We start from the raw sequence: 19890 nt of genomic DNA, 5'->3' as shown, positions 1-19890 counted from the left end.
CTCCTTGTCATATTCATAGCCTGACTTGGTGCCACTGTTCCAAAGGTTCTTCTAAGTGTCTGCTTTCATCATGAAATATATTTTCTCAGTTCTCTTAATCTCAGAATAACTGTGGCTACACATGTATTGGGTTGGCCAAAAAGTTTGTTTGGGTTTTTCCATATCATCTTACAAAAAAACCCAAATGAACTTTTTGGCCAACCCAATAAATACTAAGTTACTAAGAGAAACATTAAGGATTTGGTTTTTATTTTACTTTAACTCAGTGAATAATGTGAACAGGTAGGGCACATGTTGAGTGGGTATATGTCAAGCTAATTTTGATTGAAGTGCAAGTATGTAAAATCCAGTCTCTTCTTTGTGTATATAATCTCTATTATGGCATCAATACATTAATACTCTTACCATTCAATCTCCAAATCTTAAATTTTAGGAACCAGATGTGGGACCTGAGAAGCCATAAGTCCTAAGCTCTTATCCTGACCAAGAATCCTTCTTGCATTATGCTTTATGATTGACCTACCAGTTTGAATCCCTCCAGTAGTAAACTGCATTACTACCATGGGCATATAGCTCTAGGGATGGGAAAGTGCTTCCTATATTGAACAGAAGTCCACCTTCCTCTAATGCCTACCTATTTTAGGCTTCTGTGACACTTCCTTCCTATTTCATACTTCTTCCTCTCAGAGCTACTCCATGCTTTCTTGTCTACTCTCATCACTTTCAACTTGTCTCCTCACATGATACAGTTTTCCAGACAGTGCTTAGAACTTGGTATTCTCCTTTGCTCTCTAGATTTTTTTGAAACTTAGTTCAATACTTTATTTTTAGTTTTCATATTCTATCATGTTCCTTTAGAGCTTATACTTAAATAACTCTTACTATGTGCCAAGCACTATTCTAAGTGCTTTACATATGTTAATTCATATAATCCTTAAAACAGATCTGCTAACTAGGTGCTGCTATTATTACTGTTTCAGAGATAAAATATGGAGACACCGAGAGGTCAAGTAACGTGCCAAAGCTCACACAGTTTAAAAGCGGCAGAGCCAGAACCAAAACCCAGTCTGGCTTCAGAGTACATGCTATTAATTGCTACAATGTTTTGGTTTTCATGTGTTTGGTCACCTTTAAGTAAAAATTAGGCACATGTCCATATATTTTGTGTACATGAACATTTACTTATATATAGTAATCCCTCAACCTCTGAATATTTAATATCTCAGCTACATGACTGCCTGGCCAGTGCTACAATTGGGCAAGTATAATTTTCTTATAGGACCTAGAGAAATAAGAAGTATAATTTTCCATTTTGAGGTAGAAATACAGAATTTGTAACACAGGGCAGAGCTGGACATTTGAAGCCAGGGTCAAGAATACTTGGTAAGTGATGCTCTGACTTCCTATTGTATCAGGTCAGGAGGTAACAGTGTCTCAGTATTACTGATGGTAAAATGAATCTCTTGGTTAAGATGATGACTGTCAGGACTCTCCACTGCAAGGATACTAGCCACCAGGATTGACTGAGAGATTTGAGCTCATGACCACCTCATTGCTTTGGTCATGGCCATGGATGTGGGATAGAGAGTAAATAATAATAGTGTAGAAGAGAATATTCCTAGTACTGTAGTGTGCCTTCATTTGTATCATAATTCTTTTCTCCACATAGGCAGTGTTATAAATGGTTCTCAGGCTGGCCTATGAAAGTCTGCTTAATGAGAAATGTTGCTGAAATAGTGCTTGTGCATTGGCAATTACAATCATTCAGACAAATTACAAGAAATAAGGACTTGTGTAGCTTTGCCTGAAAGACTAATTGCCTTTTATGGCATTGTTCCAAAGGAAGAATGGACCTTTATTTCTTTGCAAATTTAGAATACAACCCATTTTATGTTGAGGTATGTCTGCTTACATTCACGTATGAAATCATATCTCTAAGGTATAGTACCTTGGTATTTAATCATTCAGAACATACAATAGTCAGATCTTCTTGTGTGTTTCTGTGAAGTGGTGGCTTTTAGTTACTAAGAAGGTAGAAAGGACTTGGTTTTTATTTTACTTTAATTCAGCAAAGAGTGTGAATAGGCAGAGCACATAGTGAATGTGTGTGCCTTAAAATAATACTTCTTTAGTTTCAGAACAAATCTATAGTTGCCATTTAAGAAAAGCACAGCTGTCTGAGATGGATTGTGCGTATTCTAGCCAAAAATACGTTTATTCTTTTTTCTTAAGTGGCTTCTGTAAAAACATTAGAATGTGTGTTACTGAGTTCCGAGTATATAGCTGGCATCCCTAGTGCTGAATTTTTAGCTTGACCCTTTCACTTATTAGAATGACTGGACCTGGACAATAAAAACATGAGGGGTATGGGGAAATGGTAAATAATCTGATATGGCTATGGTTTCTGGTCAGAAAAAGTACTAGAATTTGCAGCTGTAAAAGTATATGGGGAATGGAATGCAGAGTCACAGAAAACCACATAATCTGAACAGGAATTTTTAAAACATACTTTTTAAAAAAATTGAGATATAATTTACACATATTGATAGCATTGTACTTAAGGTGTAAAATGTTATAGTTTGATACATTTATATATATTGCAATATGATATAGTAGAGTTAGTTAATGTCTCTATCATGTCACATAGTTTCTTAGTAACTTTGAAGTTTACAATATAGTATTGTTGACTGTAGTCATTGTGTTGTATCTCACACCCCCAGAACTTTTCTACTACTTGTAAGTTTGTAGCCTTAAACAAAATCTCCCCAATTCCTTACCACCCCAATCTCTGGTAACTACCATTCTAGTGTTTATTTGCACAAGTTCAGTTTTTTTTTTTTTTTTAGTTCCACATAGAAATGATTTTACACAGTGCAAAAGGTGGCTTAAAACTCAACATTCAGAAAACTAAGATCATGGCGTCCGGTCCCATGACTTCATGGTAAATAGATGGGGAAACAGTGGAGACAGTGACAGACTTTATTTCTGGGGGCTCCCAAATCACTGCAGATGGTGACTGCAGCAATGAGATTAAAAGATGCTTGCTCCTTGGAAGAAAAGTTATGACCAACCTAGACAGCACATTAAAAAGCAGAGACATTACTTTGCCAACAAAGGTCCGTGTAGTCAAAGCTATGATTTTTCCAGTAGTCATGTGTGGATGTGAGAGTTGGACTATAAAGAAAGCTGAGCACTGAAGAATTGATGCTTTGTGGTGTTGGAGAAGACTCTTGAGAGTCCCTTGGACAGCAAGGAGATCCAACCAGTCAATCCTAAAGGTAATCAGTCCTGAGTATTCATTGGAAGGACTGGTGCTGAAGCTAAAACTCCAATACTTTGGCCACCTGATGTGAAGAACTGACTCACTGGAAAAGTCCCTGATGCTGGGAAAGATTGAAGGCAGGAGGAAAAGGGGATGACAGTGTATGAGATGGTTGGATGGCATCACTGACTCAATGGACATGAGTTTGAGCAAGTTCTGGGAGATGGTGAAAGACCGGGAAGTGTGGCGTGCTGCAGTCCATGGGGTCGCAAAGAGTTGGACACGGCTGAGGGACTGAACTGAACTGACCTGGGACAGTTAATCCTCATTGTCCACTGAGTTGGACAATAATAGCTCTAGCAATTTACATTCTCACCAACAGTGCATGAGAGTTCCCGTTTCTTCACATCCTTGCCAACATTTGTTATCTCTTGTCTTTTTGATAAAATGTCATTCTAAAAGGCGAGTTGATATTTCATTGTTGTTTTGATTTGCTTTTATCTGATGATTAGTGATGATGAACAACAACAATAAAACTTGTTAGCAATTTGTGTCCTCTTTGGAAAAATGCCTACTCAGTTTCTTTGACCATTTTTTAATTGGATTATTTTTCCTTTTGCTATTGAGTTGTATGAGTTCCTTATATATTATAGAATCCAATATATATATATTTCTTTATATATTATTAATATATCTTGTTAATATTACTTTCTGCATAGTAACTTTGAATTTTCTTTATTTTTAAAATCTGTTCTCCCCCAGGAGATATACAGTATTAGAAAAAGATGCCAACCTTTTAATGAAGTAAATTTCTCCTGTCTTTGGGTTGTTTTATGAACTGCATCAGCGACTCCACATTCTGTGACTCTTTTGCTTCCCCTGGGCATAAGCACATTAAGGTGCTTCCTCAATGTGGTTGAACTGATACTATTTACTTATCCTGAACTTAATTGCTCAGTGAGTTTAACTTTAACCATAGCATAAAAATGCATGTCTTTCAAAGGTGTCTGGAGAAGGCAATAGCAACCCACTCCAGTACTCTTGCCTGGAAAATCCCATGGACGGAGGAGCCTGGTAGGCTGCAGTCCATGGGGTCATGAAGAGGCGGACATGACTGAGCGACTTCACTTTCACTTTTCACTTTTATGCATTGGAGAAGGAAATGGCAACCCACTCCAGTGTTCTTGCCTGGAGAATCCCAGAGACGGAGGAGCCTGGTAGCCTGCCGTCTATGGGGTCGCAGAGTCAGACACGACTGAAGTGACTTAGCAGCAGCAGCATTACATTTTCAGGAGTCTGGGGAAAAAGGAATGATCATCCTCAATGTATGTTGAGTTTTACCATTTACAAAGTAATTTTATGTTTATTATCTTCTTTACTTATTTCTTCCAACAGCATTATAAGTTGGGGACCTATCCCTATTTTACATGCAAGGAAATAGTTCACATGGTCAGTTAGTGGGAGTCAGAACTAAAACTGTTCATCTGACCCTAGTTCTTTGGATTTACCACTTTTCCATTTTTCAGTTCAGTTCAGTTCAGTCGCTCAGTTGTGTCTGACTCTTTGGGACTCGATAAATGACTAAACTTGTCTAACCTATAGATAGTGTCTTAGTAACATCATTTTCATTTTTAATGATGCATTATTAATATATTTTGTCCAGCCAGTAATGATGGATATAAGGCAAAGCAAGCATGGTTATTGCATCAGTCTCATCAACTTAATAAGCACATGGCTTTAAACAATCCCTTTCTTTTGGTGTCTCAGGCCATCCGTCTGTAAAGTGAAGGGAAATACTTACATGATCTCTAAAGTCCTCCATAATCCTGACATACCATAATGCTTTGTTGTTCCTCCAAACTGTTTTGAATGGACCCAAACTATAGAATCTTCAGCTTGTTGCAGTTCAGATATTTAAAAAGAGAGAGTTCTAACTTGGGTTCTAAATTAAACCAGCTTCCAGCTGCCCATGCAATAATTAGAGTACACTGGGAGAAAATTTTATTAGTAATCAAGTCAAGTAATCAAAATCATAGAGCAATCTATTGAAAATTGTTTTGGAATGACATTAAGCATTGATTTTTGACTTAAAATTTTTAAAGTTATTAGTGACTAATGCTGCTAACATATCAAAACAGAGTCAGCAGGGGGTAGAAATGCATCATCAAGGAACTTATTATTTCAGTAAAAGAGGTAGCACAGTATATGGGCCTTATATTCAAGAATTCTGGACCGAAATTAAAAGTTATGTTCAGGGGCTTTACAATTCCCATAAATAGACCCGCCTGGAGTAGGTAATCTCTGAAGCCCTTTATAGCTTGTCTATGACTCTCTGATGTTTCTGCTTTTCACCTGCTTCCAGTAATCCAAAAAATGGCTTTTCATTCAATTCATAGACCTGTTTCCCAGAAATCAAATTAGGCTAAACAGGGTCAAGATTCCCTGCAGTGAGAGTTAAGGGAAAATGCGAAAGAGGTTTTCACAAAATCAATTAAGCTCCCACAGCCTCTCTCCCCACAGCCCATGCAAGATGGATTCAGAATATTGAAGATTAAGCCAAATGTGAGCTGAGAACTGACAGGGTGTCTGTATTTATCTCCTCAACATATTGATGTCAGTTTGTTAGCTCTGCACTATAGTTTCCTTCTTTTTTCCGCTTCCAAATAAGGTGTGTGTATCTTTTCTGGTACTCTTTTCACTAAAACAGCCAATCATCTCTAGTCTCACTGGTTTCCAGTGCCTCTTGGCAAAAGCTTTCCTTATGGCTTTGGCGGATGAGGGTGCCTATATTTTGTCATTATTTACATTTGAATACTGTATTTGAGTCCATGGGGTCGCAAAGAGTTGGACACGACTGAGTGACTTCACTTCACTTCAGTGTATTTGAGTGCATAAACTACTATCTTAAAGAAGACAAAACAAATTTTGAATACTTTTAGATATTAAATATTAAATCTGGAAATTTTAATACATTATTTAATATTAATACAACATATCTGTGAAGTTATTTTAATTTTCAAAATTAGAAAGCTGTTAGAGAGGTGTTATGTGACTTATGGTCACTCAACTAATAAATTCAAATTCATGTCTCCAGTCTAGTTAAACCTAATTCCCCTTTTCATTCCATGTATATCTACTTTTATCATTTGATTCTCTCAGCAAACCTGTAAGCAAGGGAGAGATTACTTGCCTTATTTTACCTTTTGTTTCTGCTCTGTTTTTTTCTATAGGCACATAGTTGATGCTCGTTAAAGATACATTGAATGATTACGTAAATTGAGTTAGGTTTATGAATTAAGGAAATTTGTGTTCAAAATGGCTTTTGACAGTTTACCAGCTAGCGAGTGGCAGTGTAGAGTGAAAACTATTTAGTTTAGATGTTCCTACTATTCCGTGGGCTTCCCTAGTGGCTCAGATGGTAAAGAATATGCCTGCAATGCGGGAGAACCAGGTTTGACCCCTGGGTTGGGAAGATCCCCTGGAGTAGGAAATGGCAACCCACTCTAATATTCTTGCCTGGAGAATTCCATGGACAGAGGAGCCTGGGGGGCTACAGTCCATGGGATCGCAAAAAAGTCAGACACAACTGAGCAAGTAACACATGCATACATAATATTCTGTAGATTTTTCTCTTTAAGGAAGACATATTGACTGCCTCTCAAGATTCCTCCCAACTGTTATTCTATGTCTTTTATTGCTCTGATTAACTAGATGCTGCTGCTGCTGCTTCTGCTGCTAAGTCGCTTCAGTCGTGTCCGACTCTGTGCGACCCCATAGACGGCAGCCCACCAGGCTCCGCCGTCCCTGGGATTCTCTGGGCAAGAACACTGGAGTGGGTTGCCATTTCCTTCTCCAGTGCATGAAAGTGAAAAGTGAAAGGGAAGTCGCTCAGTCGTGTCCGACCCTTAGTGACCCCATGGACTGAGGCCTACCAGGCTCCTCCATCCATGGGATTTTCCAGGCAAGAGTACTGGAGTGGGGTGCCATTGCCTTCTCCGAACTAGATGCTAGGAATAGTTATTATATATCTATTAATGGCAACCTTCTGGATCCAAAGTAAGAATGGGTAAAACCAAGACCTACAGTGATACAGGTTTTAATGGACTACTCCAAATCACGAATACAGCTGGCACTTGGACGTAGGATTTCTGACTTCTAGTTTATTACCTGATTCTACACCATGCTTCTTGACCCTGGGCAACAGCCATTTCCTTCACTATATCTCTCTTTCCACTAAACTACCCAGGTCCTTTCTTTATTTCTAGACTTGCCAAACCACGCCAAGCTTCTCCTCATAAAAGCATGAAAGCATTTGTCACAGCTTTAGCCAGATTTTTTTTTTTAATTTTTAAATTGATTTATTTTAATTGGAGGCTAATTTGTTGTTGTTGTTCAGTATCTCAGTCTTGTCTCACTGCTTGTGACCCCATGGACTGTAGCACTCCAGGTTTCCCTGTCCTTTACCATCTCCCAGAGCTTGCTGAAACTCATATCCATTGAGTTGATGATGCCATCAGCCTGATCAGTTGTACAGTGGTAAAGAGTCCGCCTGCCAGCGCAGGAAACATGGGTTCCATCCCTTGGTCGGGAAGATCCTCTGGAGAAGGGAATGGCAACCCACTCCAGTATTCTTGCCTGGAGAATTCCATAGACAGAGGAGCCTGGCGGGCTATAGGCCACAGGGTCACAAAGAGTCAGACATGACTGAACATAGCACACCAGCACAAAGAACCTACTGCTTGGAAAGGCTTGCAAAAGGCATCCACACTGGATAAGCAGGAGATAGCTGGGGGTCTCCAGAAAATCAGCAATTTTTGATTATAGTTCTGTCTGATCCTCAGTAGCAATGTGACTGTGGGAAAATTTGGTATCTTCTCTGAGCTTATTTCCCCATGTATAAAATGAGAGAGTTTAGGGAATCTCTTAAGAGTTCTGGTGGCTTTAACATTTAATGGAATGCTTTTGCTTTGTTGTTCTATCTCCACCGGGTGAGATATAGGTAGATTATATGCAATTCAAGGGTTTTTCTGGCTTTGTTGTTCTGTGAACATACTCTAGATTAGAAAGAGGGGTAATTTAAAATTTTCCTTTTTTGTTTTGGGGCCCTCTTGTTCCTGAAACAAAATTTGATAAATCAACTTTATGCCAGGTATTATTCCCACAGACATTTGTCTAAGATTTCTACTGGTTTTTCTCTACTGCTGGGTTCAGTTCAGTCGCTCAGTCATGTCCAGCTCTTTGCAACCCCATGAACCGCAGCACTCCAGGCCTCCCTGTCCATCACCAACTCCCAAAGTTTACTCAGACTCATGTTTATCGAGTTGGTGATGCCATCCAGCCATCTCATCCTCTGTTGTCCCCTTCTCCTCCTGCCCCCAATCCCTCCCAGCATCAGGGTCTTTTCTAATGAGTCAACTCTTCGTATGAGGTGGCCAAAGTATTGGAGTTTCAGCTTTAGCATCAGTCCTTCCAATGAACACCCAGGACTGATCTCCTTTAGAATGGACTGGTTGGATCTCCTTGCAGTCCAAGGGACTCTCAAGAGTCTTCTCTAAGACCACAGTTCAAAAACATCAATTCTTCGGCGCTCAGCTTTCTTCACAGTCCAACTCTCACATCCATACATGACCACTGGAAAAACCATAGCCTTGACTAGATGGACCTTTGTTGGCAAAGTAATGTCTTTGCTTTTTCATATGCTATCTAGGTTGGTCAAAACTTTCCTTTCAAGGAATAAGCATCTTTTAATTTCATGGCTGCAATCACCATCTGTGGTGATTTTGGAGCCCCCAAAAATAACGTCTCTCACTGTTTCTACTTTTTCCCCATCTATTTCCCATGAAGTGATGGGACCAGATGCCATGATGTTAGTTTTCTGAATGTTGAGCTATAAGCCAACTTTTTCACTCTCCTCTTTCACTTTCATCAAGAGGCTTTTTAGTTCCTCTTCACTTTCTGCCATAAGGGTGGTGTCATCTGCCTTCTGTCATCTGTCATCTGCCTGGTCATATCTGAGGTTATTGATATTTCTCCCTGCAGTCTTGATTCCAGCTTGTGCTTCTTCCAGCCCAGTGTTTCTCATGATGTGCTCTGCATATAAGTTAAATAAGCAGGGTGACAATATACAGCCTTGACGTACTCCTTTTCCTATTTGGAACCAGTCTGTTGTTCCATGTCCATTTCTAACTGTTGCTTCCTGACCTGCATATAGGTTTCTCAAGAGGCAGGTCAGGTGGTCTGGGATTCCCATCTCTTTCAGAATTTTCCACAGTTTATTGTGATCCACACAGTCAAAGGCTTTGGCATAGTCAATAAAGCAGAAATAGATAGGGATGGACCATATTTTGCTAAAGCTCATGCCAAAGTACTTACTGGTTTGGGAGGTACAAAGCCATTTAACTGGCCCAATCAACTGATTGACATTTTCTTGAATTAAAGTGTTTAGACATGTAAATATTTGCTATTAAGAACTATTATTTTGTGTCTTGTTTTCTTTCACTCCCTCAGACTCTCTCCAAAGCATGCTCCAGATATTCCTGATGACAGCACCGACAACATCACTATCTTCACCAGAATCTTGGATCGTCTTCTGGATGGCTATGACAATCGGCTGCGACCTGGGCTTGGAGGTCAGTTATTGTTTTAAGATCTTCTTGGGTATTTTCTTCTAAGAAGAGTCTAAAGGTACCTTTAATAGTGTTTTGATTAATGAGGTTAGTATCAAGTTGAGTCTCTTCCCTCTGAGTACTGGAAATGTGTCCTAATCCTTCATTTCAATGGTTAGTCTCTCTGGTGTGGTTTTGGAAGGTTCTGAATTTCACTTAGGTAAATGCATATAGGGTGTTAAACCACATTTGGCCACACTCATTTCTGGTAATAAAATAGCAATCCCTGCCTGGATGGCAGATGTATCTCAGGAACAGCTGGGAAACATGTCTTTGTTCTAAAAACCCTGATCACACATCAGCCTGATATTCTGAAGAAGAGAAATCTGATGGCTAGATGGGATCTCATAAGGAAGTAAACATATTACAATACTTCATGGGCCATATTGAAAGGGCAAGTATTCAGATGTATATATATTTAAATTTTTCCTGAATCATTTGAAAATTAGATGCAGATATTATAACCCTTTATCCATAAATACTCTAGTGTGTACTTTCTTAGAACATAGAAGTTATTTTATAAAATTATAATGAAATCATAAATTCAAAAAATATAACCTGACATAATACTATTTTCTGATCTGTAGTCCATATTCTTTTGCCAAATCATCTACATTTATTATATGACAGTATTATAAGAAATCTCTTTCCTTCTCTTTAGTTAATTAGGCAACTATCAGCATGAACAGATGGATTCTTTTTTTATTCAATGAATTGTAATCCATTAATATTATTATTTGTTATTATCTATTTTGATTAGAATTATTGCTCCTAATTTCCCATATTTGCTTAGTGAGAGCCTCTTCAAGCTGACTTTTGATGTATTTTCATTTTTGAGCACTTTTTGGGTCTATCAGATCAGATCAGATCAGTTGCTCAGTCGTGTCTGACTCTTTGCGACCCTATGAATCACAGCATGCCAGGCCTTGCTGTCCATCACCAACTCCGAGTTCACTGAGACTCACGTCCATCGAGTCAGTGATGCCATCCAGCCATCTCATCCTCTGTCATCCCCTTCTCCTCCTGCCCCCAATCCCTCCCAGCATCAGAGTCTTTTCCAATGTGTCAACTCTTCACATGAGGTGGCCAAAGTACTGGAGTTTCAGCTTTAGCATCATTCCTTCCAAAGAAATCCTAGGGCTGATCTCCTTCGGAATGGACTGGTTGGATCTCCTTGCAGTCCAAGGGACTCCCAAGAGTCTTCTCCAACACCACAGTTCAAAAGCATCAATTCTTCGGCGCTCAGCCTTCTTCACAGTCCAACTCTCACATCCATACATGACCACAGGAAAAACCACGGTCTTGACTAGACGAACCTTTGTTGGCAAAGTAATGTCTCTGCTTTTGAATATGCTATCTAGGTTGGTCATAAGTTTCCTTCCAAGGAGTAAGCGTCTTTTAATTTCATGGCTGCAGTCACCATCTGTAGTGATTTTGGAGCCCAGAAAAATAAAGTCTGACACTGTTTCCACTGTTTCCCCATCTATTTCCCCATGAAGTGATGGGACCGGATGCCATGATCTTTGTTTTCTGAATGTTGAGCTTTAAGCCAACTTTTTCACTCTCCACTTTCACTTTCATCAAGAGGCTTTTTAGTTCCTCTTCACTTTCTGCCATAAGGGTGGTGTCATCTGTATATCTGAGGTTATTGATATTTCTCCCGGCAATCTTGATTCCAGCTTGTGTTTCTTCCAGTCCAGCTTTCTCATGATGTACTCTGCATATAAGTTAAATAAGCAGGGTGACAATATACAGCTTTGACGAACTCCTTTTCCTATTTGGAACCAGTCTGTTGTTCCATGTCCATTTCTAACTGTTGCTTCCTGACCTGCATATAGGTTTCTCAAGAGGCAGGTCTGGTGGTCTGGTATTCCCATCTCTTTTAGAATTTTCCACAGTTTATTGTGATCCACACGGTCAAAGGTTCTATAGCATAACCATATTCCATACTTAACTTGTACTCTCCCTTTTCAGCCTTACAGTCAATCATTTTTTCCAAGAAGAAATGGGATCTTTCTGTGTGGGAAATTATATTTAAAATCTAACTTCTATGTGCCAAGTATTTTCATTGCTATTGTGTTTCTTTGTTTCTAAGATCTTTCAGCGGACAGAATTGAGAAAATAGAAAATAATATATATGTATTTATACATACACACACATATATATACACACACCCATATATATGCATATTTATACATATAAAGGTAGGAGCTTCCCTTTTAGCTCAGTCAGTAAAGAATCTGCCTGTAATGCAGGAGACCCATGTTCGATTCCTGGGTTGGGAAGATCCCCTGAAGGGCGAAATGGCAACCCATTCCAATATTGTTGCCTGGAGAATCCCATGGACAGAGGAGCCTGGCAGTCTACAGTCCATGGTGTCATGAGTCAGACACGACTTAGTGACTAAACCACCACATATAGACACAATGTAGACATATATATGTATGTGCATGTGTAATGGGTTTATACTGATACCACTAATTCCAGTCTAAGTATTACTCATTGACTTACTAATTTGCTTAATTATACAATATACATAAAATAATGTTGAAATCACTATACCTATACCACTGTAATAAATACACTTATTAAGTAAAATTAAAGATAAATTTTCATGGTCTTTTTTTGGGTGTTGTTTGTTTTAGATGAAGGCTATATGGCTCTTGCTTTGGTATAAATAATAGATCGGAGCAGGGCAGTATTGGAGGAAGAAAAGGCTAGTCACAAATTGATTTGTTATCCAGGAGGAAGGTTGTGATTGTGGGGATGTAAGAATTTGGTGACTGATAAAATTATGGGATTAGGGAAAAAAGGAGGAGAAAATGATAGCAGACAAAATTCCCCTGTGAAGCTGTCAGGTTTTAGAATTTTTTCTGGACATTTTTGATTACTAATTCAACTTCAGTACTAGTGATCAGTCTATTCAGATTGTCAGTTTCTTCCTGATTCAGTCTTGTAAGATTGTATGTTCCTAGAAATTTATGCTTTTCCTATGAGATGTCTAATTACTTGGTATATGACTGTTTCATAGTATTCTGTTATGATTTTTGTGTCTTTGAGATGTAATGTGCAATTTCTACCCTTTCATTTCTAGCTTTGTTCAATTGAGTCCTTTCTCTATTTTTCTTAATGAGCCTAATTAAAGGCATATCAATTTTATCTTTTTAAAATAACAGCTCTTGGTTTCATTGATCTTTTCTTTTTGGTCTCTCTTTAGTTTATTTCCATTCTGATCTTTATTATTTCTTTCCTTTTGCTGACTTTGGGCTTTATTCTTCCTTTTATAAGTACTTTCTATGGTAGGTTGCATTGTTTATTTGATTTTTTTCTTCTTTCTTGAGGTAGGCCTGTATTGCCGTAAGTTTCCCTCTTAGAACTGCTTTTGGTATGTTCCATGGATTTTGGAGTGATTTGTTTTTATTTTTACTTTTATCAAAGTATTTTTTCATTTCCTCTTTGATTTCTCTATTGACTGATCAGTTTTTTAGTAGCATGTTGTTTAGTGTCTACATGTTTGTGTTTTCCACAGTTGTTTTTTTTTTTTTTTTCTGTATTTGATTTCTAGTTTCATACCATTGTGGCCAGAAAAAAATACTTGATATAGTTTCTATCCTCTTACATTTGTTGAGACTTATTTTGTGGCACATTATCTATCCTGGTAATGTTCCCATTAATTGAAATAATATTCTGCTATTTTTAGATGGAAAGTCCTATATATATCTAAGTCCAGCTGGATTAATATGTCATTTAAGGCAACTGTTTCCTTATTGATTTTCTGTCTGTATGATCAGTCCATTGATGTAAATGGGGTGTTACTGTTATTGTATTATTGTCAATTTCTCCCTTTATATCTCTTAATATTTGGTTTATATATTTCAGTTCAGTTCAATTCAGTTCAGTCGCTCAGTTGTGTCTGACTCTTTGTGACCCCATGAATTGCAGCACACCAGGCCTCCCTGTCCATCACCAACTCTGCTCCTATATTAGGTGAATATATGTTAGCAAATATTACATTCTCTTTTTTAGTGACATCTTTATCATTATATTTTGCCCTTATTTGTGTTTTGTTATAGACATTATTTTAAATCTACTTTGTCTAATATTTGTATTATTACCCTAGATTTCTTTTTGTCTCCATTTGTATGCAATATAATTTTGTGTCCCCTAACTTTAAGTCTCTATTTGTCTTTACCACTACAGTGTGTCTCTTATAGGGCAGCAAATAGATAGGTCTTGCCTTTATGTCCAGTTGGCCACTCTGTGTCTTTGACTGGAGCGTTTAGTCCATTTACATTTAAAGTGTATATGTGTATATATATATGTACTTATTGCTATTTTGTTACTTATGTTCTGGTTGTTTCTGTAGTCCTTCTCTGTTCTTCTTATTTTAGTCTATTTTCTTACGGTTTGTTGATTTTCTTTAGTGGTTTGTTTATGTTCCTTTATTTCTAGTTTTTGAGAATCTATAGGTTTTTTCATTTGTGGTTACGGTGGAGTTTATATATGTTGACTTATATCTACATATTTTAAACTGATAATCATTTAAGTTCAAACACATTCTGAAAATCTATATTTTTTACTTCCTCCCATATTATATGCTTTTGATGTTATATTTTACATCTTCATATTTTTCACTTAACTGTTTTTTTTGTAATTATACTCAATTTTACAACTTTTGGCTTTTAATCTTCATACTAGCTTATTTAAATGGTTGATCAATAACCTTTACTATGTATTTGCCTTTAGTGTTGTGATTTTCTGTCCTGTAAATTCTTACTTCTTGTAGCTTTACCTTTCCCACTTAAAGAATACCTTTTAACATTTCTTTTAATGTCAGTTTTTCTTTTAGAAGTTTAAATATATCATACCACTGCCTTCTGGTCTATAAAATTTCGGCAGAAAAATCAGCTGATAGCCTTATGGAGATCCAGTTGTATGTGACTCTTTGTTTTCCTCTTGCTGCCTTTAAAATTCTCTTTATATTCAACTTTTGCCATTTTGATTATGATATGTCTTTTGTGTGTGTTGGGTCCTTCTTGTTTGGGACTCTATGCATCCTTTACCTGGATATTTGTTTCCTCTTCTGGTTAAAGAAATTTTCAGTCATAATTTCACTAAATACATTTTCTACCCCTATATGTCTCTCTCTCCGTCTTCTGAGAACCCTATAATGTACATGTTAGTATGCTTGATGTTGTCCCAGAGATGCCTTAAGCAATCCTCATTATTTTTTTTTTCTTTTTGCTGTTCTGGTTAGGTGATTTCCAATATTCTACCTTCAAGATCAATTATGCTTTCTTCTGCATCAGCTAATCTGCTGTTAATTCCTTCTAGTGTGTTTTTTCCTTCAATTATTGTATTATTCAGCTCTGATTGGTTCTTTTTTATATTTTCTGGTCTTTGTTGAAATTCTCACTCAAGTTCAGTTAGCATTCTTATTACTATTGGTTTGAATTGGATCAGATAAATTATTTAGCTCTGTTTCATTAGGGTTTTTTCAGGGGTTTGGTTTTATTCTTTCATTTGAAACATACTCCACTATCTTATTTTGTTTAACTTTCTCTGTTTGTCTCTATGAAATTAGGTAAAATAGTTACCAATCCTGGTCTTGAGTATGTATCCTTGTGTGGGAACATCCTTTGTAGTCTGTGTATGATCAGTGGCTTTGGTGTGAAAGGTGGGCATGTGGTGGCCACAGGTTGCATCTTCTCTTGGTGTGCTCTATCAGCTACAGTCTCTGTGGAAGGTAAGGCTTGGAGTGCCTGGAGCCAGAGCTGGATTTGAACTGGGGATTGTCCTAGGCTCAATGGTGGGAGTGGGGCTGGGGCTCAAGAGGCTGGAACATGAACTCTGAGAGAGTTGGGCTTCTCCCAAATATGATAGTCTCTGTCTTTATTGAGGGTATGGCCAGGATATGAGGACTTAAGCCTGCACTTCTGAATTCATTCCACTTGTTCCACAGTGTGTGCACCTTGGTTAGAGGCCAGGTTGAGCTAGGAAGTGTTGTAGCTCCACTACTGAGCTGCCTCCACTTCTTTCCCAGTGTGTTCATACATGTGTGTGTAGGGAGTGGTGGTCTCTGCCAAGGCCAGAGGCAGAGTCAAGAACTGAACTGTCTCTGTTTCCTCACTGGTGCCCACATGTGTACACACACATGCACACACACACACACACACACACACACACACTGGGAATGGATGTCTACCTTACCCAGAGGCAGGACTGAGGCCTCAGCTGGCTCTGTTCCCTCTAGGCACGCATGTTCATAGGCAATGACCATCTCTGCCTTAGCGAGGAGCAGTGCTGAAACAGGATGGGTTGGAGCAGGAGCCTGGTTCAGTTTGGGGTGTCTGCTGGGGCAGTCCTGGCTGGTCAACCAGAGAACAATTCAGTTTTCAGCTGATATGTCTGTGCTAGAACTGGGAGCAAGCAAGTTGGTTGCATGTGCTCCTCACAAGTGGAGTCTTAGGTTTCCTACAGTCCTCTAATAAGCCAAGTTGTTTACCAAACCAGCTAAGTGGGCTCTTTTTCCGTCTTAGTCCTCAGGATTGAGATGCCTAATATGTGGCTTGAACCACTTGCTCTCCAGGGAGAATCCTCAAGCCTGTGATTCCCCCCTGCTGTTTGGGGTCACCCATTCCGGGTGCAGGACCCAACCAACTTGCTTCTTTTCCCTACGTACCAGACTTGAGTGTAGTTCTTTCTTTACAGCCTTGCTTGTAGAAGAGCCATTCTTCCTAGTCTTGAACTCATTCTATGTGAGAGTTGCTCTATATGTAGTTATAGTTTTGATACATATCTGAGGGGAGCTGAGTTCAGGGTCTTCCTACTCCACCATCTTGATCCCCTAGAAAATCCATTTTTAAACTCAACTTTACAATAATAGCTCTTGTAATAGCTTGTGTTTCTATAAATAAGTATCTTTTATAGTCTTTCAATGGATCTGAGACCTACCTGTTACCACAGATTAGCTACTAGTATAGCACCTTCCTGCTCTACCTCTTCTCTCGACCATTTTTTTCCTGGGATCCTATTAGTATGGAGAAGTAGATAGCTACCAACCAGTGTAAAGAAGGCATGGGGCTCGATAGTTGGAATATATTCAAGGTCAGGACTGCAGAGATTTAATTCATTGCCTGACTTTTGCACCAGTTTATTACATAACATCTAAAAAGTGCCTTGTCTTATAGCACAGCATTTTTCAAACTTACCACTTGAAAAAAAAAAACTAATTAAAAAATACATAAATCATTTAAAGTTCACTTTTAAATAACCAGAACAATGTTTCCATTGTCATGGTGGTTATTTAGTACCTCCGGACAGTCACCACTGTCTCTGAAAACATGACAGGATGGAATAACTACAGGAGGTATTTAGGGTAGACCATGGGAAGAACTTGGAGTATCGAGATATTCTTCTTTATGCCCCTCTAATGAGGGTATATAGACTTAGTTAGCATTAATTAAATAGTCAAGCCCTGGAGAGATTTCCCAATGGGATTTTTTGTCAGACCTTTCTTGCTTTTCTCTCACTGGAATCCTTTGGCTTTAGCTACAAATAGTCAGCAATGTGGAAGCCTTCACACGGAAATAGTGCTAGCTACAGACTGGGCGATAACGTGGTCCTATGCTTTGTCTCCTTTGTTCTTCCTCTTCCCTAGCAAGTTACTTGAAGGCAGAAACCATGTTCTATTAATTGCTCTCTTCCCCTGGAGTGCTCAGCACAGAGCTTTGCCCATAGAAGAGGTATAGGAAAACCATGAATGGGATATAATTGACAGGTTCTCCTTGTGATCCCTTACACCTTGATTTTTGTCTCTGCTTTCTTTTCTGCTGATTCATATCTTTTGGTTTGGCACAAAGTTATTATACAAATAATTATTTTCTTCTGTGGCATCAACTTCTTATTCTGCCTCATTTACCAAGAGTTGTAAACCAGCTTCTAGTACCTGACCCCTTGTTGCTTTCTGTCTTGAACACTTCATCATTTCACTGTGTGAACTGTGGAGGAATACCTGATTTTCACTAGTTCCTATTCACTGTGCTCAACTTTCTTCAAGAGCTCTGTATACAATTGTGATCTCTCACTGCTTTTGTCTGATCTCGTTTGTCCTAGTGTCTTTCATTTGAATATCACCTTTTGATTTCATAACTCTTTTGCCTTCTTTCTCTTCTTTTAGTCATTAATCTCTTTGTTCCCTGCCTTGAGTGCTTAGCACTCATAATAGAGGCCTATGTCTTAGTCTAGCAGAAATACCGTCAGCAGTTTAGGAGCCCAGCAATGGCTTTATTCATATTATGTCCTTAGTCTAGCATGCACTCATAACTCTACCATTTAGGGTCTTGTTCTTTCTTCACAATCTAAATACCCTTTCCAGCATGCAGTCTTCAGGCCTAGGCTAGGAGACCTAAATTTACAATTTTATTTTGGCTCATTCTAGATGAGTGACATTAGAAAAGTCACTTGACCTCTCTAAACCATCACGTCAGACCTTTGGCTACAAAATAAAGGTAACCAGCACACATTATAGGAAACTTGACTCCTTCTAAATCCAATCCAGTAACAAATTCTGCCATCAAAACACCCCAAAATTTAACCAGTTCCCATCAACTCTATAGCTACCAGCTTGGTGTGAATCACCCTTATCTCTCACCTGAATTATTATATTGGCTTCCTCTTGCTTGTATGGCACCTGCTCAATGAGGCCTTTTTGGCAATTGTATTTAAAATTTTACATCCAGATTGCAGCTTTTATTTTCCCTATAACATCTATTGCATTACCATAGTTTACAAGTATTTTATCTGCTTCCCCCACCCTCGAGTATAAGTTTTAGGAGTGTGGGGATTTTTTGACCCTGATTTGTTGCTAAATTGCCAGTTACTGCTTAGTCCATAGTAAGTCCTCAGTATTTGCTTAATGAATGAATATTTGCCTTCCAGGTTTATTGTGAGAATCAAGTGAAATAAGATATACAAAAGTATTTTTTATAAAATCTAACACCATAAATATATTATCACTTTCATTGTTTCCGTCAGTTGGAATTGACCACTGCTTATCTAAACCTCATGTCTTTAGTAGGATCTCTGTAGCATTTACTTCTTTGCCTTTGGCAAGGGGTTAGTTATTTAGGTGCTTGTATCATGATTTTTGTCTGTCTGGAAAAAGCAAGGGCCCAGTGTCTCAAACTCAGGCTGGAATTCTTGGTGTTAAAGCTAGGTGGTGAATGATTAATTTGCAGGCTGAAGAATGTGCAGATGAGAAATATCTGAAAGAAAATACTCAGGAGTGAAATTGGAAGTGAGAGTCCAAGTAGACAATCCAACTGGTGTAGAGACTATGCCAAGAGTAATAAACCACTTACCAGGCAACAGTGTGGAAATCATAAGAGGAGTGCAAGAAAAGTTGATTTGCTGGGTGAGAAAAGAAAGAAAAGTAGAATATACAACTTGGAGAGTTTTCTGAGGCATTGTTGCAAAACTACATAGATACATTACCTTTGGCCTTGCCTGTGAGAGCTAGTCACAGTTTTGAGCTGGTTCAGACACCACCTTTCTGTAACCCTTGCCATAGGTGGAATAAGACCACTGTTTCACCAGGGACACTAAGTGGAAGGCTTGAAAAGCCTTTGAAACATCCTGAAGGTAGGAGACATACCACTGTGATGGCTTTTTTGGATCTAATCTCCTGAACCAGGTATCAGAGCGGGCCAAGGTATTGTGTGTTTAACAACTCTTTTAAAAAAAACTCCACTTTTCTGGATTATCCCAACTGATTCCCAAGAAAGAGAGAGAATCTAGCAGAAAATAATGAAGTGTGGAAATGTCTATAAGCCAGCTGTAGAGTCAGAAGGCAACTAGATTGATGATTACTAGAATCTTGAAAGACACAGGAGGAGTTAATGGTCATCTGGCTTTGAATACTGAGCTGAAATTTAGGCTGGTAATTCATATCTGTTGAAAGG

The 19890-nt window shown here is 38.4% G+C and overlaps 1 protein-coding gene across 1 annotated transcript in view; it reads left to right on the top strand.

The window, feature by feature from the left end:
• Positions 1–19890, top strand: part of GABRA3 (gamma-aminobutyric acid type A receptor subunit alpha3) — a 240934-nt gene that overhangs the window by 104496 nt on the left and 116548 nt on the right. The window contains exon 3 of the mRNA XM_019956417.2: positions 9770–9891. Within this exon, the coding sequence (XP_019811976.1) occupies positions 9770–9891 (122 nt within the window). The remainder of the gene's footprint in view (positions 1–9769; positions 9892–19890) is intronic.

The sequence above is a fragment of the Bos indicus genome, chromosome X, assembly GCF_029378745.1.
Source record: "Bos indicus isolate NIAB-ARS_2022 breed Sahiwal x Tharparkar chromosome X, NIAB-ARS_B.indTharparkar_mat_pri_1.0, whole genome shotgun sequence".
NCBI lineage: Eukaryota > Metazoa > Chordata > Mammalia > Artiodactyla > Bovidae > Bos > Bos indicus.
The sequence above is the reverse complement of the archived record's forward strand: the minus strand, read 5'-3'. Positions and strand labels throughout refer to the sequence as shown.